This window comes from Anomalospiza imberbis, chromosome 3 (genome assembly GCF_031753505.1).
Source record: "Anomalospiza imberbis isolate Cuckoo-Finch-1a 21T00152 chromosome 3, ASM3175350v1, whole genome shotgun sequence".
NCBI classification, from domain to species: domain Eukaryota; kingdom Metazoa; phylum Chordata; class Aves; order Passeriformes; family Viduidae; genus Anomalospiza; species Anomalospiza imberbis.
The window spans coordinates 91,259,001-91,277,162 of NC_089683.1; the positions used below are offsets into that span (position 1 = coordinate 91,259,001).

Genomic DNA, 18,162 nt, shown 5'->3' on the forward strand with positions numbered 1-18,162 from the left:
AAGGAGGACTGTGAGACTGCCACTGAGTCATCAATTCCATAGGCAATAATACACAACGCCCAAGTAAGAAAAAAGTCTCCTGCTCTCCTTCTGTCAGCCCTGGCAAGGAAAATGGGATTTCTGTAATTTCCCAAGACTACTTGTTATTAGAAACCTCAGCTTACTAAAGACAAGGAAGGAAAAGGAAACTAGGTAAAGGACTGGTTAATTAGCTCAAGCACAGTGGCAGGAAGGCTTTACTAACTAACCACCAACTGTGGGTTCCAGAAATGATCAAGTCAGTTACACCTCTTAAAACCAATTGAGCCAGTTTGAAAACAGTTTCTTAAAATTCTTCCTGTGTGAGCTACTTTGTTGGAAATGGTGTCTGTAGCGAATTCTCGTGTAATTTTTCTGTCAGTTTTGTTCTTTAACTTTCAGATCAACTGGGCACTGCTGGAAAATGGTCACCCACTGACTGGTCAGAGCAACTATCCCAGGACAAAGAGAAAGCAGCCTCTCTCTGTATCACATCAGAAGTTTGCTTCAAGGACTCTGTTGCTGGCTTCTGCTGCAAGAAAGGCTGTCCCAAATACTGCTCTATGTGCTTTGTCTCACACACAGGTTCACAGTCCTAATGCCCACAGCTCATCTGCTTCACCCCTCCTGCAGCCTCACATGCCTTTGGGCAGTCACAACAGGAAGAAGGCATTTCAAAACTCTGTTCAGAAAACCTACTCTGGGGACCTCCTTGACAAACATGCAATTTACTTTACAGAAATGAAGCAGTGTTTTACGCCTCGGATCTTGAAGACATCGCATCAACCTTTTCTTGTAAAATATAGATATTATAATCCTCCTTCTAGAAAAAGGAGCTCCTCCCTGGGCAGACCATCAGTTAAATCAGCAGGCATCAACAACAAAAAGAGAGAAGGCTTGCACAGGTGCTGACATTAATGCTAAGTTACACAATTTTGTTTTCAAACACATCATTTGAATCATAACTGTTTCTCACTGTGCTTTTAATCTTTCAGATTTTTAGAGAATGCACATAAGAGACCACATTCTGCTCACTTTTCTCAGCAGCCAGTTGAGGTTAGTGTACCCAATGAGTTACAAAGAAAAAAAAGGCAGAAAACACTACTCATACACAAAAGTCGTCCTGGTTATGTGGGAATGAAATGGATAATGGAGTCAGTGGCTTTGGGGAATCTTTGTTAAGAGCAAAACCAAAATATTCAACTGTTTTATGAGAAGTGACTAAGGTTTAAATTGAGAAATCCAGCATGCAGGCCTAGATAGGGTCAACAGGCATCTGTGAATAAAACAGGAGCAGCTAAAGTAACTGGTCTCTCTGAGAAACACAAATGAGACACTGTGATACAAATAGAGTATCCCAACACAAATCTGCTCTTCTGACAGCAGAGTTCTTTCCTACTTGACTGAACTCTTGCTTTTTAGTTGGTTTACAGCCTTTTGTTCCATCCAAATAATAACTTGGAGTCCAGAAATGTCCAGACAAAGTGCTATTCACTCTGACTACAGTCACATGTCATGCAAGATTTTGTCTGGAAATTGCACTCCATTAGTCATCTGGATTTTCAAGATGAATGGTAGATTGATTTAGGAAATTTTAGTGCACTTAAATATAAGGGTTGCTTAACAATAGCCAAAGCCATGCGTGATAGAGGAGTTTTGTATAATTCCTTGGCCCACATGCCCCTTTACAGAAGCCATGCTGAATTTCTACACAGCTCAGCCAAGGAACCACAAGCATGATATGTGATAGCCTTGTGCTTGATAGTACTGTTTCAGTCCTCGTTCCAACCACCAAAACCTTCATTTAACAATATTAGCTGGAGAAGCTCCTACTTTCATTTGATGATCTGATCTGATTTTCTAAGTCCTCTTTCAAAAACACAAATGTATTTTGCATGCCCTTCTAAATAAAATGCTGTTGTATTTGTATGGAAACTGTAAAGACTTTCAATTTTGACACAAATTCTGATTTTCTTTATATTTGCTTCCTTTCTCTCAGGTTATACTAGCTGATTTCTATTTCTGCTAACATGAACCTACCCAATAATAATACTTATTCATTATTTACATGTGTGATTGACACCCAAAACATTTATTTCACATGAGCTGGAATGTGATATAGTTGTGATTTTGGTATATTGTGGAATCAGATTATTTCCCCTGGTATTCTGAATGGAAATAAATAATGATAATCCAAAGATAGTTAAAAAAATATTTACTTTTTTCTCCTTTTCATTTTTGTAGCAGAACCATGAATTGTGGACTCATGATTCTGAAATGCCACTTTCTCCAGGATTACAACTTGAAAAAGTGTAAGTCAAATGTTTGTTTGTCCCTTTTAACTATTTCTAAGCTTCATATCAAAGTATTAAACTAGAAATCTAGTGGAAAATTGTAAACATTACACAAAAGCCTACTTCAATGGCTGTATGCAGTGAGTAGAGGGACTCTATTGGGAATAAAGGATTCAGCTACTTGCTTGGGAAATGCAGAATCAGAAAGCTTGAAGAGTTTTTCTGGGTCATGCCACCCTACTGTAGACAAGCTAAATATGTTAAGACTAACTAATAAACAAACAATATTAAAATTATCTTCTAGTACCTACACTTGGTTCACTGGAACCATTTTTAACTGATTATTCACAAAAGGCATAGATCTTTTAGATTAATGAAATTTATGGATTAGAATATTTTGAGAGTTGATCAACAGAATTGTCAAAACCAGTCATTTAAAAACTTTTAAGCCTGATTAGTAAAAAATGAAGACTAGTAAATAGATTAAGCACTTTTGTTTAATTACTCTAAAACCACTGCCTCTTTAGTTGGTATTGTAAACCTTATTTGTATTCTGTGTATGTTAAAAAAGATGCTGACAATTTGTGTGTTTGTATAGAGAAGAAGAATACCTTTGTTTTCTCCAGGACCTTACAAATGATATTTTGATTAGAAGTTGTTACCAAAAAGAGTAAGTGCTTTGACTTTAATATTTATTTCTTTGAGAAATAAAATTTTGATGAATCAGTGTAAAGGATTGGTGGTTTTAATGACAGCAAAGTGTAACTCTGATTCAGGCTTAATTGGATGAATACTTTTGTGACTGCACTGTATGGGAATCATGATCTAAACTGAGTAGCTGAACAGAAAATACTCTCAGCCAGCCTCGTATTTCCCACTGACTTCTAGTAGAAACATGGAAATATCATGTTCGCTAACCCTGTTTTCAAGCTCAACCCTTTATACAGGATAGTAATGGATATTATTGTTACAACTGTCTCATTCCAGTTCCTAGCCAAACTTGAGCTAGCAACCCATGGAGTCTTCCCTAGTAAAGTTCATCAGAACAATTCTCTTTTTAGAGTTCTTCCTCCCTCCTATCAAAGCAAAATAAATAAATGCAATGATTGCTTTCTTTAGGATATGTGCAGTCTCAATTTAATGATCCACACAAAGGTTAGAGCCAAACACACTTCATGCTGCTGGTGTCTAAATGCAGCATCTTCTTCTGGGCTCATGTTCTTCACATTCTAAGAGTAAATCAACACATTTCTAATATTTAGAGAGCTGTGATAAACCACAGAGTTTTTTATAGCCCTGCTAAAAGTGCCAAAACTGGGTGCCCCTTTGCTAAGCAATTTCTTGTCCGCATCTTAACTGGAAGAAACTCCTCCTTTGATAGAGGATTTTATCTCAGTGTTTAAGATTTTAAGTGCTTGATGCTAGAGAGGTGCCAATCCCCCAGAATCAATCCATCTCTGCCTGACACCAAGGTATTTCTTTTTCAGTTTAGAGGATTAGAGTTAAAATTCTTAAGACTCTTAAAAAAAAAAAAAAGTGGCCATTGACACAGTGTTGTTAGTTTGTTTTCTGAGCAATCAGTTAAAGGTAGGAGTTCCCCTCCTTCCTTCTAGGTATTACAGTTTTCAGACAAACATAAGGTCCAAATTAGAAGTAAATTTTCTGGATACACTAGGAGGAACACTAGCAGATTTGAAAGACACCAATTCATTTACATTGAAAAGATCACAAAGCATGGAGCCAGCCCATAGATACAGTAAAAAAAAGTTAAGAGTCTGTGTGTTTGTGTCCCTGCTTTGGCTTGCAGGGTGAGAGGACTACTCTGCTGACTTTAGAGGGAGGTGGTTTAGATGCTGTGTACTCCTCCCTCAAAAGTAAAGTTTACTAAAAATATGTGGAAAATCACCAGTTGTTGTTCTCAGGTTGTCTCTAATAACAGAACTTACTTGGTCTGAGGAAGAAAAGTGAACAATCAATAATATCCTTTCATTTTAAAGCACAAGATGAATTTCTAAGTAGGCTTTATGTCTAACTAAGAAAGACACACAACTAGTAGCCTTAGCTACCCTGTAGGATTAATATTATAGACACATTTTAAAGTTTCCATTTATTTAGGCCAGTATCCTGCAGATAAAATGATGAATGCCCTCTCAATTCTAATATACGGTATGAAACCAAACCAGCTCTGCTGAGCCCTCCAGCTCATTGCAGGCATTCTGGAAATGGGTTAGATTTAATTATGATTGCAGAACCTGGAGACCTAATTTCCCTAGTCAGATAGGTCTTTATTTTTACAAATTCACACATCTTTTGCTCATAGCTGATCATGGCTCTAAAAATTTATTGGGAGAACTTTCTGAAGATACCTGCCTTTCCCTAGTATACCTATTAAGCAACCTATGAGCAACAAAAGTCCAACCTTCAGTGTTTTCCTAAGAAGTTACTGAAAAGGAGACTCAAGAAAAAAGAGATCATGCAAATGACCTTCAGAGTCTAAAAGTGCTGGGTAGAGGCAGTTCCAAAGCCCTCTTTGAGTAGCACCATATACTGGACAAAGGAACAAGAGCTATAAATGAATCTAGGAGGCTGCTTGCAGTACTGCCCAGCACCCCAGTACCCCCAGCAGTTTCACTCAGTCAGTGTGGTGGAACAGAATTTGGCAGTAGCAAGAGAGACTTATACCCCACCAAAACACAGAGGGGGACTACCACATTGTGATGGGGAGCACCAGTACTTCTATATTTTTTTATTAAAAGTAAGAGTAGAAATTAGAATTATATACACATAAGTCATTCCCTAACATAGTTCATGTCAAACAGCATGCACTTGGAATGAGAATATCCAACAACCTTAAAATGTTTAAGGTTTTAGTTTTTAAATCCACTTACAGGAGGATGGGGAGGAGATGGAGCAAAAGTGGAAGGTTGGGATGTATTTTAAATGATCTGAAAAACAGGCTGAGTAGTTATTTTTCATTTTGAAAGTATATGGACCTTGAACAGTTGAATTTTTTTGCACTGATGTTCATTTTTCTTTTTTTTTAAGGGCATTAGAAGATATATTTCAAATGCACATTAAAAGTAAGAGGCATAACCTTGATGAGGTGAGCAAAAAAAATCTAGTATTAAATATTCTGTCACCTCCAGTAGAAATGCTGTACATCAGTGCTGAGCAACAATTTATGGCAGATCGACTACTACACAATTTTAATAAAAAGCAAGGAGAAATTCCCCCTACTAAAGCAGCAGTAAGGGTGTCTTCCATGGAGGACTGGTAAAGAGAGATTTTTCTGTATATTTTTGTTTATTGCTCTAATAATGTTTCTAAAAGACAGATAATGTATATAGCATGCAGAATGGCTTTAATTACATAAAACCTGTTCACAAAGAACATTTGCTGCTGCACTTTTTTGCTGTGACTGCTATTTTCTGGAGTAGACCAGCAAAATAGGCTTGGAGGTTGTGACTAGATACAGTAAGAATATTTTGCAATTTAATAGCTTGAATTTAGGAGTTTGGTCACCAGAACAAAATGTAAAATTCTAAGTCCAATATTAAGGCTCCTCAGGTGGTGCCTGCTGAGAATTATACACCTCAAAATGCTTGTCTGGACATCTCCCATGCCGAGAGGGAAGAGGCCTGTGGAGAAACAAAAAGAAATGCCAGGCACAAATACACAGCCACAGTCCTGTTTCTCCTGTCTGCAAGTCTGGCACCTTATCTAGGATGAGCAAAAGCACATTTGCCTGTGTTAATCCAGGGTTTAGAGCCCTCTCCTGAGAGCACAGCTTATAAGTGCCCTCTGAAAAAATTGGAAAGAAGACACTTTTTTCCTTTTAAAAGTAATTTGCAGAGAAAGTGGTATTAGTGGCATTGCCATTGTCTTTGCTGCTATCCCAGTTTGGTTGAAGCACTTGCCCATGAAATGAGGAAAGCAGATTCCAAAGGCTGAGAAGACCCACATCCAACACCTTATGAGCAGATGGTCCAACTGGGCTTTTGAACTAATTCCTCTAGGTTAAACTGTAGGAGCAAAATGAGGGACATGAGCACTGCAAACTGAGGCTGCAGCACTGATTTAAAAGGCACTAAGTTTTTCTGCTTCCCAATAACTGATAATATAAATTCCTTCTTCTTTACGTACTCTGAATTAAAGGGAAAAAAAGAGATAAAAACACATTCCCAAGGGCCTGCTTCAAAACTGTGGGCTCCACAGAGGGTGCAGAAGTTCATTTACAGCCTTCCTTGCATTGCCTGCCAACTGCTAATTGGAGGGACCCTGCCCAGTGCACAAGGCTTGGGGCATGGGGCTTTTTTATCCTGTGTTTCTCCCAAGTCCCACAGGGACTGAGCCTGCTAATTCCAGCCTTGAGAGGCATCTGATGCTTGAGTTCATCTCTAGATCTTACCTTAAAGGCCTCTGCACAAAAAGACATTTCCTTGGGTCAGATGATCCAAAGGTTTCATGGTCAAGGACTCAGAGATTGCATTCTAAAGCACATATTGCTGCAGCACCCTCATGTGGGAACTTTTCTGAGAAACTGTCAGTTTGGCTTTTAGACAAGCTACCTTGACTTATTTTTTTCTGCAAATTTTTAACCATATAGAATTATACTTCCTTCAACACTAGGTATGTGGGAGTTGCACATGATTTGCACATTGAATAAACAACAATCAAATTAATTATAAAATAATCAGAATGCAGAATGTTATTTTTGTCTTTTAAAGTGCTACAATTAGGGGAGAGGTGGTGTTTTGGTAACTGTTTAGTTGCTGGACCGACAGGCAGTAGATGGAAAAAGTGTTTAGGGAATGATCCGAGTTGAAATTAGTGAAATTTAAGTTGGTTTTGTGAGAAAAAAAATCAGCATCTGCACCTCAATTTGAGAGGATATGTATTTTACATCTGACTAGAGGATGCTGAACATATTTGTAAGGTCAGCTGTTGCCTTAGAGATAGAGCTGAGAAACCTTTATTAGGAAACTGAAGATACATGCTTCCAGAAGGATGAGTTTGCAAGCAGTGACAGATTTCCACTATGTCCCACTGCAACATGTTTGATATCTAGGAACACATTGTTCTGCACCTGAGTTGAGCTTAAGTCTGGTGTGGTCCCCTTCAAAAACACTGACTAAAAATTTTAAAGAAACTCAGAAGAGGGAAATAAAATGTAAAGATTATTTTACTTGTACTTTTTATGAGAACTGATGCAAAGATTATTGTTAATCAAATATTTGCCTGTTTAGCCATGCATCAGTGAAAGGAAAAAGAACCAAACTATCTCTGTATAATAGAAGAACACAGTACACACAGGAGAAAGTGTTCTTTGGAAAGGTTAAATATGAAGTGTAAGCACAACTTACACCACGAGAAACTTGTGAGCAGTGACATTTATTAGACCAGGCACAGTTCCCACAAGAAAAGTAATGGAAGCTGAATCACTTTGTGGCTTTTAAAAGTGAACTAGCCAGTGGATGGAAATGAATTTCATAGTGAGTGGACTTTTGTCCTACAAAAACTTGTTTTTGTCTTTTTATTTTATTGTCTTCAAACTTTTATTTCCTATCACTGCTTTCTGGTCCAGACAGACAAAATAAGAAGATGGAAACACTTATCAAGGTCTTTGCAATGTCTTTTTTTTACCCACACTGGATGCCTCAAAAATTGTTATTTGGGTACTTCCTTCACTGGGCTCTGCTCTTCTCTGTACTTGCTATCCAAAACCAACACTCTCCTCTCCAAGTTCTTGCTGGCATTTGTTCCAGCACAGTGTCTGAGATCTGTTCCCTGAAGCAACCTCCACGTTGGTCTACTGTCTGCTAAACATCATAAGGGTGCTTAAACCCACCCAAACATGTTGCCTGACCCACTGTCCATGTTTGTCCACACACCATGTCCAAGCAATCCTCACAATTTACCAGGGAATTCACGGCTCTAGTACCTGCAGCCTCTTCTCCAGCTCTCAGAAAGTTGCTTTTCTAGGGAAATGGTCACACACTCAATAGGATGTTACCTGGGGATTGAGGGAAAGAAGAAAGTTGCCTAATTCAATTAGGAAACAGAGATAGATAACCTTTTTTGCTTTAGAACATGCAATCTCAAACAGCATGCCCAGGAGAAACCATGCACCAATCCTTCCAGCAATTTTTTTTTTCTGCTGTTCACACTGTTTCAATGCCTCTGCAGACTGTATTCAGTGGTCTGCTTAGAAAATTTCAGCTTAGGGCTCTTTTCACCTGGCCAGCTCTGGATATTCAAGCATTCTTTTATGATTGAGTATAACAATTTTTTTTCTACCACATAAATTAAGAAACTGAAGAGTTTTTCCAACAAAATTTCACAGAGGAAACAGGTTGCCCCATTTTCTGTAGTAATGAAATGGTCTCCACTCAAGAAAGCTTGTAAAAATTGTCTAGACATTCAAATTGTTCAAATACACCATCAGTTTTATATCTTTAGAAGTGCAAGGATGACATATCTGCTGTAGAACCTGATCCATACTCAGATACATTTCAAGAAGCTATCAGTTCCATAAAAATATTTCATTGAAAAGAAAAAAATGCTGCTCCTTGCTAAGAGGTACAAGTAAAAGTGTAGCTCTTATAATCCAGGAAAGTGGAAAATGTATCTCCTGGGTTTGAAATAGCCACTGAAAGGGGTCTGTAAGTGCATCATTTCAGGAAATTGTTGGGAAACTAACACAGCACCTGCAAGGGTGAGGGATCCAGTGCCCATCAGTCTTCCAATGAGCAAACTGTTCCAAGTAACTTATTTCTGGGAAATTTATCATATAAAACCAAAAGCTTCTGAAGACACAAAGTAATATCTTACACTTGTTTTATGCCTTTGCTTTTAGGAGGATCATAAAGTGTTCATTTTGAAAAAAATACAGTGTAATGACACCAAAAGTTTTATCTCAGGTGAGGGGAAGATGGAAGACATCTGATAAATGGCACCCTGCAGTGTTACCAAACATTTCAGGACAGGAACATAAAACAGCATAGGCAGCTGAACATCACAGTGGTGTGGAAGCCCAAAAGCCACTTTATTCAACCAAATAAAATAATTTCCTTTGATTACTGTGCAAGTATGGCCTCAGTGATAAGGCCTGGCAGAAAGTGTCATAATGTCTTTCACAGCCTTTAGTGGAAAGGCCTACTTTTACATTTCTAGGGGGAAAAAAAATCCTTCTTTTTGATGTACCACACCTCAGCACTATCTTGAGTCACACTGAAGCAGACACAGGAGAAAGCAACCTCTGCTTAATCCCTGGCACTATGTCCTATATGTCCTTGGCTCTTCCCTTCTCCTAGTGCCATACTCTTTCTACTTAGCCCATCGTGCCTCGTGGGATTGCCTAAGGAGGAGACACATCACAAACGACTGTGGTTTGGGTTGCTAATGCAATAATTAGCGGCTTAATCATCAAAGCAACTTACAAACAGTCCCTTTCAGCCCTATGCACCGTTACCATTTAAATACAGCATTTTGTAATGGACCATAATTAGATACTGCACATGGGAAAGTTTTAAAAGTAAACCAGTAAAAATGAAAATGACTGCTCTGAGATGAGCAGAGGACCCAAGTTTATACATCTCACAACAGAAACTCTCAGTGATCTGGTATGTGGAAACTTTCTTCCAAACCAGTACTGACCCAGTGGCCCCATCACAGGCAGAAGGGGAAATGTCCTGTGAAACAAGTTCTCTTACCCATGTGACTTAAAGTAGGAATATTCTATCTTGGCAAAATTTTAGAAATTCCAGCATGAATAGTTTAATTTAAATTTCTTCAATTTCTTCTGAAGTTTCAACTGGATGTACTAATTTCACTGCCTGCTCTGGCCATTTATACAGCAGAGCTCATCCCATTTCAAGTGGACATTCAGTGATGTGTCTGCAGGGGCAAACACCCTTTTCTTCAAGTTGCCTATGTAAACCAGAGTTTCCAAACATGAAGACAACTGGAAAACTGGACAAGTACCACCCAAACACAATCCATCTCCCTATCAGAGGACACGTGTACAGTAGATTCTTCACACCTGCATTGGTTACTTCGGCCACTGAAACCAAGCCTAACCCAGACCATGATTTATTTATAGGTCACCAAGCTTTAAAATTAGGTCTAGAGGGGAAGCTCTCATAAGTAAAACACACTTTTGTAAAACTAACACTCACCTAGTTAAACACAGGTAGCTCAGAACTTTGCAGGCCTGGCCACAAACTCTCACACTTTCCGCCCTTCCATAGCTTTGGCTGCTATACTGGATTTTTTCCTCTTGTTGAAGGTTCAATTCAGCAGTCAAGTCAGCAGAACAGAACACAGAAGATATAAAATTACCTTATAATATTTGCAAAGAGCAGCCTTGCAGATAGGTTTGAATAACTTTTATATTCATTCAGAAATTTTTGTGAGAATCTCTTTAGAGTAATGGAAGAGATTTTAAAGTTGCTCTTTTCACTTTCTTGGGTATTTCTTAATGTCTATCAGAATACATTAAGGGCATAAACTTCTCAAAGAAAAAAATGCTGAATATTGCAAATCTCAACAGTCAGTTTGACAAAGCATGTGCATGAAGAAATTCACTGGATCTATATCACAAGGAGTTTGCTCCTTATTTTCTGAACACTAGTATTCTGAGCTACAAAAGTGACTTCTTTTGAAGTACTGGATGTTTTGTGTTTCTAGTTTATAGAGGGTCCATTATCTTTAACATGTTTTAACAGAACAAGTAATTTTCTCTTAAAGTGGTCAAGATTGAATCCTTGTTGTAATGACCTTCAAATTGAACCAGAATTTTAAAATTTTCCCAGTAAACTCCTCAGAGTCTGCCCATTTTCTTCCCTTGCTGTGTGACAGCTTCCAGACTCCATTCCATGCCATGAATAACCCCAGGTCTTCCTCCGCAGAACAAAGAGGCCATCATGATTATCATCTCTTAATAAAGCAAAGCTCAGTGACAGTGCTCTAGGAATGCTAATTGATTAAACTGTAATCCATTTTCCCCTAGATTCATTCTGACAGTGATATTAATAATTTTCTTAGTCTTGAGCAAGTCAAACCACACTGGTCAGGTGCTCTCAGTCCACTCTGCAATCATCTGCCATTCAAAATCTATTCTTGTACTTTCCAAGATAGGTGAACTGCTTGCTTGCTTACTAACTACCTGCAATTCAGACTGCTGACTGTGCATTTCATCACCATTTTGCCTTCTCCTAGTATGATTATACTGGATCACAGATGTATTTTAATTCCAGTGGTCTTGGCTCTTTGTAAGGCTGAAATAGAGAAACACATGGGGTCACAACAAAATATGAAAAAGCACATGTTTTGCTCCAATTAATTCTGGATGTTTAAGCTGGTGTCTTACCTATGAGGAACCTGAGCACATGGTAGGCCTAACCTTGGGCTATATGCAGTCCCAAGCTATGATGTAGCAATCTTACACATTATTCTCACACAGAAAAGGTTAATTTGCTGCTTCTTTATGCTGTGTGTTCCATGGAGCACTACTCCATGGGAGCTTACTGTAGGCAGGGATTTCCCATAGAACATACTCCACCAAAAGAAATTAACTTACTCTTAAAGGTAAAAGCCAAGTGCTTTCTAGCAGTTACCTGCACTGCAGGTGCTTAAGACACCCCTGTAAAGGCACAGAAGTACCACAGATGATGCTCAAGCACTACTCATGGTGCAATAGCTGTGATCTGGAAAAGAGGTTCTTGTTTCTAGCCTTTTCTGGTATTTAACCTAGATGGAAACTGCATGGAAGATAAATGCAAAATTCCTTGCAAATGGAAGACAAAGTCTCTGGGACTTGAGTGAGCTAGAGGAAATAAATGAATGAGGTAGTGGGGACAGAAGTAAAACACCTACTTAACTGAAACCTCATTTCAATAGTTTTCTCCAGTTAATTAAGCATGGAGGAAAATGGATGCAGAAAGTACATTTTAAAGCAATCAAGTACTGCCAGAAATCAAACCAGCAATTTGAAAAGAGAACAACACTGCTCTCTGGCATCTGACAAAATAAGATATTTGACAGGGAACAATATGTGCAGTACTGGTTAATTGGGAGGCGAGGAGAAGAATAATCATAGCTGCATTACTGAATTTATAGAAGAGTCTCCAGTGTACCACAGGGACGATGTGAATTTGTGGAATCCAGCCTGCTACAGCAAGCCAGCAATCACTTACATTCCCATCAACATTTTTTTTTCAATGTACCCTAGACAGCAATGCAGAAATAGCAACTGTGGTGGCTGAGCCCAGGAGAATTGCCTCTAAAATGACTGTAAAATCCCCCACTTTCCTCTATTGATAAAGAGATATTGGATAAGAAACAAGTGGGAAAGAATTAATACTTGGTCTTCTATGCTAAAGCTCATCAGAGCAGTTATCTGAGTATGGAATATGGCTATTCCAGCATCAGTTCTACAACAGGGTAGGTTGACTGTGTTTTTGCAAAGCATCAGTTTTAGAGCAAAGACAAGACTTTAATTTCTTTCTCTTTTACTTCTAAGCTGTAGCCAAGCACCATGGGAACTCACCCCATAAACTCGGCTACATTTTGGAAGCTCTGGTAGAGCATTCAAGACTATATTGTCTTCCCTGCAGCTGGTTCACTGACTTTCCATTTTTAATATGTCATTTTAAGCACATTAAAATGATGTTTTCAACACAAGAGTGCTGCTTTGTCAAAGAAGTCAGCAATGGGGATGGAGACACCTGAACAAACCAATCATTTGGTACCTTTCCCAATCACACTTAAAGCAGTGTAAGGGGATGTGCACTTCGTGGGAGATTCTTATTTAGATTCTTTGATATAAACCAATACTTTCATGTGTCTCAGCAGTAAATTTGCTGACCTGAAGATAATATCAGGAACCAGATATCAAACACTTATATAAAAAGAGAAGTAAAAGAGCAGCTAACCAAGTTAAACAAGCAGTGAAACAAGTAGATCTGGGAATCACAAAGTAGATTCTTTCCTCTGCAATTGCTCACAAGAAATTGAAGAGAAAGAAAAATCCCTTAGGATGAAGTATCAGTCTTCTCCATTACTACTTTTAGCCTCTATGACTGAAATCTAAGGTAATTACGTTAGTCCAAAGTTAAGATAATCCAAACTATACATCATTCAGAAGAACTAAAATCTTCAATCCCTCAGTACCAGGCAGTGCCTAAAACCACACATAAGTTTAAATATCAACAACAGTGCTGAAAGCAGAGTATTTTTCAATTTGAGGTCAAAAGCATACAGAACACTTCCCTTTCTCTATACTTGAAAAAAAAAAAATTGAAGCACTCCCCAACCACAATTAATAACTTCCAACTTCCCATTTTGCCTCTAGAAGAAAAAAATCAGTAGTCATATGTGGATACACAGTCTTCATGAAAAAGTCAATCTTCCTTCACAAGATCAGATGTATTTACACTGTATTTTATGTGGTACTCAGCAGGCCACCTAAATAAAGGAGCCCTGAAATAAAGGAACCTCTGTATCCAGCACAGAGCAGATTCTCACTAAGCTTCCATCTGTTTAATTTATGAAGCACAGAGCAGAAAAGCAAAATACAAAGAGCTGCTGATTTTTCTATGCACCCATCAGACCTTTCACTGAAGTATTTCAACAGCTGTATTGTCAATAGAGACCATGATTTGTCTGCTGTTAAAAAAGCTTCCAGGAATAAAATCATGCAAAAAGCCAAACAGATTTAGCTGTTTCATAGCTACATCCTGTTTTTCTATGTTCCATAGAGTTTCTGAACTTGACACTGAAATAACTGCTTGGGTGTGCATATAAGTATGTCAGAAAATATGCACACACACAAATAAATTCGATTTTATATATATATATAAATGATATATATTATATATATATAAATATATATATATATATCTATGTTTACAGAGATCGTCTCCTATCTCCTGTCCCTAGAACTACAGATAGACTAGTCCATATATCAAGCAAGTCCACAACATTGTCTTTGAACACTGCAATTGCAGTCTGCTTTCAACACAGTCCACCTTGCATCCAGTTGTCAACATCCTTAAGTTCAAACAGCTGTTTTCAATTGCTGTTTTCTGCAGAAAATTACTGGCAGCCTTTTGTAATTTATAGCTATTTAGGATAAGATAGCCAAAGCAGAGGGAGGTGGAATCATTTTAAGGGCTAGACAGCTGAAATCTTAAACAGCAAGAACAAGGCACCTGAAACTAGTTCTGGGACAAATCTGGAGGGTTGTCTGGCACTGGGCCATGCAGCGGCACAGGTGGTTTTTTTCTCCCTACAGTGTATACATTGTTCAGCAATGTTACCCTGTGTAAAGGGAACTTGTTTGGTAGGTGTTGCATGGAGGAGTTCCCCATTAGGTATGTGTTGCCCTTGTCTCTGTCATCACCGTCAAGATTTTAGGGCACTATTTGCTTTGTTGTTCAATACACACTTCTGAGACCAGGCACGTTTGGATTCATTGCTGCTCCCCTGGAATTTTTCTTTCTCCTTAGAAGTTTATTAATTTTAATCAACCAAAGGGCACACCAAAAACATCAGCTGAATAGTGAGAGTGTACTTTTTTTTTTTCAGCTCCATCTCTCCCTCCGACCGCCCTCACTGGGTGTAGGCACACAGTATGTGGTAACTGGGAGTGGGGCTGTGGTAGAGCCTCATCCCTAATGGCCTACAGCTGTGCAGGACAGGTGACCAGCACTGAAGGCAATGAGGCACTCCATGTCTCATTACTGAGACACTCCTGCATCTCCCTCTGTGCAGAGGCACTGACCAATCACAAAAGGGTAGAGAGGGCACACAGGTGCAATGCATGTAATACGAAGGGTATAAAACGTTGTGCTGAAGACCAATAAAGAGCTGATGCTTGAAGTTTTCGTTGGTGTCAGTTGTACTCTGTACAGTGATAACTGGATGAGCAGACTCTTTCAAGTGGTCCCAGTGAGCCAAGAAGCATAGGAATGGCAGCACTGTCCCCAAGGGTGGAAATACAGGGCAGTGCAGAGAACTCATGATCACCCCTGCAGCCAAGGGGGTTGCACAAGTCACAGCAGGATCTGACATTTCAAACATTTTAAATTCTAGGAACATTTTAAATTATAAGACCTGAGAGATCAGTTCAAACATTGGGCGTTAATAATAAGAATCCAAGAAGAGCAGCTGACAAACAAATCTCCTGTTTTTCTTTCATTACTAGGTAAAAATGAGAAGAATAGTTCAAAGTCTGAAGAAAGAGCTGAACATCACAAACCACCCAGACCCTTCCATCAGCTTTGGGGGAACATGGCAGAAGGATGCCAGCATTCCTGCAGCATGCTTTTAATGTACAGCTCTCGGCATTTCAGGGTGCATGCAAAACCACTTGGGACAGCAAACTAGATTTTACACCAATTATAATGTAAACATTGGGTAAACAGGAAAGTGAAGAAGAGATCCAGCTAATGTATCTTCCTGTGATGTAAGACAGTATCACTATGGCAACAACCAGGTTAGCATGCTAAGAACAATAGTAGAGCACCAAAGACATTTTTACAGGGACTTTTACAGTCAGAATAGAAGGCCACATGTAAGCGTCCTTTCATTTGTTACAGAGAGATGACAAAACACATCCTATGCAATCCTACTAGGAATCCTGATGAGGCCCTCTGATTTATTTGTTCTGCATGTTTGATATACATATAGGTTGGAAATTATGTTCTTGATAGAGCTTCCCTGTGTTTATTGTGACCTGAAGTCTCATCAGTTTGCAAGGGAATGTCAAATATGAAGTCCTACTTTCAATAGATCCAGGCATTAATCTAAGACCGCTTTAAAATCTTAACCTACAGCAAAATACATACATAATAGTACTCCAATACATACTAGTTGCTAAAAAACCCCAGACATTATAACCTTTCAAAATGCAAACATTTCACACTTAATGAAATATAAAGGCTTATAAAATACAAATGCAGCCATGTATGAAAATATGTAACAACTAAAGTCTCGATGCTTTCTTTTACTGATGATAATCACTTCTTTCATTATAACATAGTTGTTCAAATTTGTCTGGTTAAGATTAGACAGCTTTCTAAAGATAGATGTTTTTCCACACTCTTCTCCAAGTGGGACACTTTTCAAGGCATCAGATTAGAATAGAAAAACAATGATTTGGATAAATAAAACACACCAGTTTTGTCTGGGTTTTTTCTATTATCAGCTACCAAAGGCTCTTCATACCCATGCTTCTATCTCAAGACAATTTTTTTTTAATTGCTAATTCCACAGATGATTCCTTTGTCAGGATACAAAACTTGTTCTGAAATAATTTAGCTTTTTTGATCTTTGAGAGTATCCTGACATAAGATGAGACAATAAAATGCATCCTTTAAGATGGGTCCCTTTCAGTCCACAAGGATTGTTTTAATTACCTAACACTTGAGTTGACAAACAACTTGAGATGTTTAAGAAAAAGCCACAAGATCTACTGCTGTGACCCCAAGCACTGGTATATCTAGTTACTGAATGATAGTTTTTCTGGCAAGATTTTGATCTTTTGAACAATGAAAAATATTTTCATTTGCTGATTCTGTTACACATAATTCATACAAATGTTGAATTTCTTTAAAGATGTCTTGGTAAGACTGATGAGTAGATCATTTTTCTCCTCAACTGACTGCATTCTGACAGTACTGTAAGAAAGGCAGAATAATGGTGTGTATGCATATGTAAAAAAGAGAAAACCACTCTGCTCTGAGGGTGAAACTAACCATGAAGTAGAAGGTATCATTATATTTTGAAAGTTCAGCTTGAAACATAAGTATTGTCTCTTAGTTTAAGGAATTGTTTTCAAGGTGTAGAAAACATTACTACACAGTTTTGTTGAAAGAAGAAACAACATCTTTCTGACACAGTTACAAGAACAATGTGAAAATGCCTCTCTGCTGTGTGTCTTGGAGCTTTAGGACACTACTGCTCATGTACAGGAGCTTGATTTCCCTAATACCTGGCCCGGCCAGGTGAACATAAGCAATATGAATTATCAGCAAGTAATTGCTGCTTAGGTGGATAATGACTGATGTGGCTGATGTCACTCTTTTATAATGTTAAATTGGTCTGTGCTGCTGGGCAAGCCCAGTTAGACTTTTGAAATTCACAAGCTGGGGTGAGCATTTTTGTAATTAATCATTCTAAATTCAAGTGCATGAAATGAATTGATGAACTGGAGTTATTTCTCTTGTATTGATGATACCAGAATCTTATATGCTATTTCCAGAAAAGTCACTGTCATTTGATATCTCAAAGATCTTTCCTGAATGAAAAGGAGGTAACCTAGGGCATGCCACACAGACCTTTCTTGACACCTGAACATTTCCCAACACATCCATTCTCCTTACATCAGGTACAGGTCTTCAGTGATTTTCATAGAGACAGATTTGAGGCTAAGAATTGTCAAAGTGAAGGGTGATCTGCAGCAGAGGAGCAGGCAGCCATTGCTGGTAGAACAAAAACAAATTTGTTGTTATAGGGTCCTTTCTGGCCTAGTACAAAGTGCTCACTCCCATCTTACTGAGGTTTACTGGCTGGCCAAGGGCCAGTTGGCAGTAAGACCTTCAGCTAGGGAAGTACATTGTCAGATGCTTAGTTTCAGGGAAACAGACAGTCCTCTTTGGCTTTGTTTGAATCACGTTGCACCCCTATTTGCACAGTATTATTCCCTTAGGAAGAAGGGATACCAAGACAGAGAACACTAGCTAGACCTGTACACTGGATGCACTTTCTATCTGGTTCTATATTTTTGTCTTGCACTTAGAAAGTAAGTCACTGCTTCATTTTGAATCATCCAATAGGGTTTGCCACA

The 18,162-nt window shown here is 38.5% G+C and overlaps 1 protein-coding gene across 1 annotated transcript in view; it reads left to right on the plus strand.

The window, feature by feature from the left end:
* The window catches only part of LOC137470025 (spermatogenesis-associated protein 7 homolog), a 35,588-nt gene extending 19,943 nt beyond the window's left edge, over positions 1–15,645 (plus strand). The window contains exons 5-9 of the mRNA XM_068183007.1: positions 421–923; positions 1,014–1,074; positions 2,263–2,330; positions 5,358–5,415; positions 15,520–15,645. Coding sequence (XP_068039108.1) covers positions 421–923; positions 1,014–1,074; positions 2,263–2,330; positions 5,358–5,415; positions 15,520–15,645 — 816 coding nt within the window. The remainder of the gene's footprint in view (positions 1–420; positions 924–1,013; positions 1,075–2,262; positions 2,331–5,357; positions 5,416–15,519) is intronic.
* The last annotated feature ends 2,517 nt before the right edge of the window (positions 15,646–18,162 follow it).